General features: G+C 47.1%; 1 protein-coding gene across 2 annotated transcripts in view; it reads left to right on the plus strand.

Annotated features, from left to right (window-relative positions):
• The window catches only part of MX1 (MX dynamin-like GTPase 1), a 28,150-nt gene that overhangs the window by 14,129 nt on the left and 7,021 nt on the right, over window positions 1-7,000 (plus strand). For both annotated transcript variants that reach the window (XM_012640117.1, XM_012640118.1), the window contains exons 10-13: window positions 816-894; window positions 2,162-2,284; window positions 2,683-2,824; window positions 5,507-5,665. In XM_012640117.1, the coding sequence (XP_012495571.1) occupies window positions 816-894; window positions 2,162-2,284; window positions 2,683-2,824; window positions 5,507-5,665 (503 nt within the window). The remainder of the gene's footprint in view (window positions 1-815; window positions 895-2,161; window positions 2,285-2,682; window positions 2,825-5,506; window positions 5,666-7,000) is intronic.

A 7,000-nucleotide genomic window follows, 5' to 3' on the forward strand; every position in this document is an offset into this window, starting at 1 on the left:
TGTTTAATGGGGCCGGAATTTCAGTTTGGGAAGATGAGAAAGTTCTGGAGATGGATGGTGGTGATGGTTGCACAACGTGAATGCACTTAATGGCTCTGAACTGTACACTTAAAAATATTAATATTAAAATGGTCAATTTTGTATTATATGTAGTTTATCACAGTTTTTTAGAAAATTAGCAGGTATAGAAACTGAAGCTACTCTTGCAAATGGGCACGTGGGCTCATGCCTTCCTGCCGCCCTTTATGCCAAAGGTCCTTTAGAATGTGGGAAACCCTGTAGTGTCTCCCTGTGGCCACAGACTTGGGTGGAGTGAGAAGATGCTTGGCTTCCTTCCTCCAAGCAGCCCGTGGATTAAGTTCTCCTCCTGGACAAGGGCGCGTCACCCCCAGCTCAGTATTCATCCGCACACTTAGGTGAACAGGCATCGGTGTGTTTTTATGAAGACCTACACCTTATGCGTCATGTCTACTTATATATATCTCTTGCACGTAGAAGGGGGTATGTGTTATGAAAATGTATCTATAGAAGTGTATGTGTATTTTTATGAAGATCAATTCTATGGTCAGATGTCATGAGATACATTTATTACATCAGCTGGAATGGGTCGTCATTCCATACCATTGTTGAAATGTCTGAGGTTGCTCAAATTCACTGGTAATTCTGTGCAATACGGTTCTGGCTATTCATTGGGTATCGATGGCAAGATGTTCCATTCAGTTGTAAGTAACGGCCCGAGTTCCCCCAATAGCGGGATGCAGATTTGCGCGTTCTGGCTACATGGAGATGGACCCCTACATTGTGTTCTCTCTTAGGAATCTTCTGGAGGAAGGAAGGGCCACTGTTCCCTGCCTGGCAGAAAGACTGACCACGGAGCTCATCATTCACATCTCCGTAAGCACACGCAGAGCTGTCTGTTCTCTAAAAGGAGACACAGAGCTGAGCCTTGCTGGCTTCTTAAACGCCACTGTGCACACAGATCTCCCGGGGACCTTGTTAAGATGCGAGTTCAGGTTTGGTGGGTGTGGAGTGGAGCCTGAGATATCCCGCATTTCTGGCAAGCCCCCAGGTGGTGTGGATGCTGCTTGTAGGAGGGCCAGGTGACAGACTCTATCCGCCTGGCCTAAATAAAAATTAAAACCTTATGCACACTCTACTAACTGACTCTCATTGCCAACCACCATTATAATGTCTTAGCCATTGTAATGAACATATTTTTTATTTCGGAAAGCTCTCCGTGGTTTTTCTTTTCAAATCTGCCTGAACATTGTCTTTTGCTTTTTCAAATTTTCACCTCAGCACCAGGGTTCAAGGTCTTCCACGCCGGGCCCAGGAGTACAGGCGGAGAATAGGGTTTCTAGCTGATCGTGATGAGAGCAGAGCCTGTTGGGGTCCCACCTTTATGCGGAAAGAGGGTGCTCCCTTATTCGAGTCCCCACCTTGAGCAAGCTGCGGGCACTGATGTTTTGCCTCTGCTCCCAGTCAGGCTCATAGACTCAAGTTCAAGTTTTCTTACCTAGACAAGTGCGCTTGAGTCTGAATCTGGCATCATGGCTGCTTTCTTCTTGAGTCCCTGGGAGGCTGCTGTCACCTGGCTTTGGCCTCTAAAGATCCCTCCTTAACTTGCCAGCTCCCCGATACATTGAAAGGGACAGTGTTAAGGTTTTAGCCATGTTTAGATGTTTGCCCTGGAAGAGTGTGCCAGTGTATGCAGTCACCATACTGTTAGAAGCACAAGTCCCTGGTAACTTTTCGTCTGTTAAAAAACATTAAGAGTTGTTGAATCTCAAATCGTTCCAACTGCCGCTTTTTCAGAACCTGCTAGGCAGCTGGATCTTTCTCATCTCCCCGCAGAGAGCTTACATAATACGATCACAGGAGGAATTTCTACTTGTGTTGCTCTTATGGGGCCTGGGAATCGTGCAAACGCGGGTATCTTAGTGGCTCTTGAGGCTGTTTCTATAGCAATGGCAAAGTGGGGAGACCTGGGTAGAAAACAAGGCCCCTACTGTGCCCTCTTTCTGCCTGGAAAATCTTCCCTTTTAGAGGAAACCGGGAAGTCAGATGGACCGTGCAGCTACTCCGCAGGAGGCCCGGGACATCCTTCTCATTCCCTGTCCATATTTATAAATTTTCGTTATTTTCTCTCCATTTTCCTCAGAAATCGCTGCCTTTGTTAGAAAATCAAATTAAGGAAAGTCACCAGAAAATAACAGAGGAGTTACAAAAGTATGGTGTGGACATACCAGAAGAAGAGAATGAGAAAATGTTCTTCTTGATAGATGTGAGTGTTGCCGAGTGCGTCCAGGGGGAGACGCGTGTGCCTGAAGCACTTCTTTCTTCACTGCCCTAAGCGGGTCCAAATACACGTCCACAGCACTCGGCAGGGGGCAGGGCAGGGTGCGGTGGGCCCCGCGAGGGCGGAGTCAGCAGTGGGGGACACCACATCTCCTCTCCTTGCCTCTTGGCCCTTGATGCTGTCCTGAGCACTCGCCCAGATCCCGAAGGCAGTGAGGGGAGGGACGGGGTTTCTGGCCGAAGCCTCTTCTTTCCTGGATCCCACAGTGTCTATAAGGAGATGAAGAATGACTCCCCCACCTCAGCATGCACACGACCTCCAAACCTCCTTGACGCTTGCATCTGAAATGTCTCTGCTTATACTGATATTTTTCTTTCTGGCAGAAAATTAATGCATTTAACCAGGACATCCTTGCTTTGATACAAGGGGAGGAAATTGTCGGGGAGGAGGACACTCGGCTGTTTACCAAGCTCCGAAAGGAGTTCTGCAAATGGAGTGTTTTAATTGAAGAGAATTTCCAGAAAAGTAAGTAGTCCCTTTGGGCTGCTATAACAAAACACCTTAGACTGGGTAATTTATAAACAATAGAAATTTATTGCTCACAGTTCCGGAGGCCGAAAAGTCTAAAATCAAGGCACTGGCAGACTCTGCGTCTGGTGAGGGCTAGGTCTCTGCTTCAAAGGTGTCACCTTCTAGCCATGTCCCCATATGGCATAAGGGACAAACAAGCTCCCTCAGACTTCTTTTTTATGAGGATGCTACAAGCATACCTCAGAGAAATTGTGGGTTCAATTCAGACAATCAAAATAAAGTGAATATTGCAATAACACAAGTCCCACAAACTTTTTGGCTTCCTGATGCATATAAAAGTTATATTTATACCACACTGTAGTCTAAGTGTGCAATAATAGCATTATGTCTGAAAAAATGTGTGTACTTTAAAATATTTTATTGCTAAAAAATACTGACACAGAGGCACAAAGTGAGCATGTGCTGTTGGGAAAATGGCGCCAACAGACTTGCTGAACTCAGGGTTGCCATGAACCTTCAATTTGTAAAAGTCTCAGTGTCTGCACAGTGCAATGAAATGAGGTGTGCCTTTAATCCCAGGCACGAGGGCAGAGCCTGCACTTCCCAAAGACCCCGCTTCTTGAGGTTAAGTTTCACATTGGGGTTTAAGTTTCAACATATTGGCTGGGCTCGGTGGCTCACGCCTGTAATCCTAGCACTCTGGGAGGCTGAGGCAGGAGGATCCCTTGAGGTCAGGAGTTTGAGACCAGCCTGAGCAAGAGCAAGACCCCGTCTCTTCTAAATATAGAAAAATTAGCCGGGCATGGTGGTGCACGCCTGTAGTCCCAGCTACTCGGGAGGCTGAGGCAGGAGGATCACTTGAACCCAGCAGTTTGCGGTTGCAGTGAGCTAGGCTGACACCTTGGCACTATAGCCCAGGTGACAGAGTGAAAAAAAAAAAACCTCAAAAAACCAAAATAATAAAATAAATTTCAACATAAAAATTTTGGGGCGACACAAACATTCAGGCCATGGCGGTGAGTCAAGGTACCATCGTAAACTCAGTATGTCGGGTTGGGAGAGAGGAGGGGAGTGTGTTGGTGAGGATGGCCACAATAAGGAGTTAGGGCCACAAAAGCCACGTTTGCTCTGTTCCGTATCACTGAACCCAAGTGGCCATCAGCTGGTGAATGGATAAACAGCTGTGGCATATCCACGTGCATTCGTCTGCTAGGGCTGCCATGACACAGCCCCACAGACTGGGTGGCTTAAACGACAGAAATGTATTATCTCACCACCGTGGAGCTGGAAGTCTAAGATCAAGGCATCAGCGGGTTTGGTTTCTCCTGGGGCCTCTGTCCTTGTCTTGTGGACGGTATCCTCTCCCTGCGTCCTCTGTGTCATCCCTCTGTGTGTGTCTGTGTCCCAATCCCCTCTTCTTACAAGGACACCAGTCAGATTGGATGACCTAATGACGTTACTTCAATTTAATTACCTCTTTATAAAGAGCCTATCTCCAAACAGTCACATGCTGAGGGACTGGGGGTTAGGACTTCAACACGTGAATTTGCGGGGGACACAATTCAGCCCGTGACACCAGACAGTGGCACATTTTCAGCCACAGAAAGGCACAGAGCACTGACAGATGCTGCCGCATGGGTGAGTCTTGATGTCACACTGAGTTAGAGCAACAGTCACAAAGCACCACGTATTGTGAGTCCGCTGATAGGAAAGGTCTGGAACAGGCAAATCCCCGGGGACGGAAAGCAGAGCAGCGGCTGCCAGGGCTGGGGAGGGGGAGATGGGGAGTGACTGCTGACGGGTGGCGGGTTTCCTTGAGGTGACGGAAATGTTTGGGAGTTAGTGGCGATGGTAGCACAATTTGTGAACATACTAAAAATCACCGAATTGTGCACTTTTAATGGGGCGAATCTTACAGTATGTGAATGATATCTCAATAAAAAATCCCCATGGGAAAATATCTCCTGACCAGAAGAGGGCAGCAGACAGCCATGCCCGCTTAGTTCTTCAAAAAGAGGAACCAGAGCCCTTCTGAATTCCCACCCCGGATGGAAACCCCATAGTCTAGGTGGTTGGGAGTAGAAATAATTCCAAAAGTATGGAGAAAAATGAAACATTTTTACAGTCAGGAGTGACACCGTATCACAATAATACAGTCCAATGTGCCTGGTTACTGTGTTCCACTGGATTTGTAAAAACTCTCCACTCACGCCCCAGCACGTGAGTGTGTGATGGGCAGCTGATTCCAGACAGCGTTCACCGTCATCTCTGCTCTTTAAAAGGCACACAGTTCTGTGTGATATTCCGTTTCAATATTCTCTAACGTAATATTCTATCATGATACGATTTCTTTGGTAGAAATAAAATTGGATTTACAAAAGTTCATACTCAAGTTCCTTTTCAGGAGTGCTTCTTCCTCTAACTTGCCGCATCTGCTGATTTCTGGCATCTTACCAGATCTACACTCCCCATCTTGAACGATTCAGGAAAATTACCTTGAGATCTATTTCTTCATTGCAATCTCTGGTTATTTTGCAATTCACAGGTCAGATTTGATTTGATGATATTTCTTTCTCACCACTCATATTTTCAGGAAGTCCAGAATGGTATTATGTTTAGAAAAATCTATGGGATTATTTTTGTAAAATAATCCAGAGCTATTCCTTCCTACTATAGGTTATGAAATTATAAGTAGACAGGTCTGGAAATTCGAATGTCAGTTTCGTGGCAGAGAGCTGCCAGGATTTGTGAATTACAAGACGTTTGAGACTATCGTCAAACAGCAAATCAGAACCCTGGAAGAGCCGGCCGTCGATATGCTGCACAAGGTGACTGGTGAGTTCTTGGTTTCACATTTAGGCATTTTATTTCCAGGGCAGGGAAAGGTGTGAACCAAAGCCAGCGGTACACGTCCTTCAGAGCCTTCCTCCTGGGGTGGTTTCCAGCACCAACGAGCAACTCTCTGACTCTCCAAATGCCAGCTTGGTGTCCAACAGCTCAATTCAGTTCTAATACTAACTGCCTGGGGTCAGCGCAGACCCCACACACACCTGGAGGTCCCACACAACTTTCCCCAACTGCAGACGCCAGTCTGAAGTCCCAGACCTCCCACGCTCCTACCTGACCGTGTGTAAGTCAGGGCTCCCGCAACCCGCTCCTCAGGCTCGAGCCTTCGCTAGAATAGTTCACAGAACTCGGGAACGCACTTTGCCGACCTTTCCTGGTTTGCTATAAAGGATGTTATAGGCAGAAAAGGACAGCCAGGTGAAGAGGAAGCTAGGGCAAGGTCTGGATGGGTTCCGAGTGCAGGAGCTGCCGTCCCCGTGGAGCTGGGGCGCACCACCCTCACGGCACGGGTGTGTGCTCACCAGCCGGAAGCTCTCGGAACTTCTCCGTTCGCAGGGTTTCGTGGAGGCGTCATCGCGTAGGCAGGACGATTGTCAACCCGATGTCCTGGCCCCTCCCCTCCCTGGAGCTGAAAGTTCTAAGCTTCTAGTGGTGTCTTGGTCTTTCTAGTGACCAGCCCTCATCCTGACGCTACCAAGGGGCCCACCAAGCGTTGTCTCATTAGAACAGCCAGGAAATCCCTAGGGATTTAGGAGCCTGTGTCAGGAACTAGGGACAAAGACCAAATACACGTTTCCTGTTATGCCACACCTCCTCCCCCTCCACCGCTATGGCTACTTCACACTCTCAGAATACTCTGTTTATTTGAAATCTCCGAGACACAAAGTCAATGATTACGTAACTGTACATGAAAGCATGTTTCAAGCATCCTGAAGTGCTGCAGGAAGTAGGGGTTGTAACGTGTCATGGGCAGGTCGGAAACCGTACTGTACTACAGGTCACATCCATCCTGAAATGCTTTGCCTCCTTGGTTTTCCTGATGCCGTCGAATCTTTCTCCTCATCCTTGACTGGCGACCTCCTTACTCAGACTTCGACTGGCTCATTTTAGCAGTAATTGATAATCATTCATAGATCATGAACTCAGGGGCTGGAGACAGCCTCAGAATGGCTCACTAAGAGATGTATTTCCAATAAAATTTTGCCTTTTAGGCTTAATAATTATATACCCAAACCTATAATTGTGTTGTTTTGGTCAATTACACACTCTTAATTCACTCCAGAAAAAAGTTTGTGATACTTTTATGTTTAATGATACAAAACA

The sequence above is a fragment of the Propithecus coquereli genome, unplaced genomic scaffold (genome assembly GCF_000956105.1).
Source record: "Propithecus coquereli isolate 6110/MARCELLA unplaced genomic scaffold, Pcoq_1.0 Scaffold148, whole genome shotgun sequence".
NCBI classification, from domain to species: domain Eukaryota; kingdom Metazoa; phylum Chordata; class Mammalia; order Primates; family Indriidae; genus Propithecus; species Propithecus coquereli.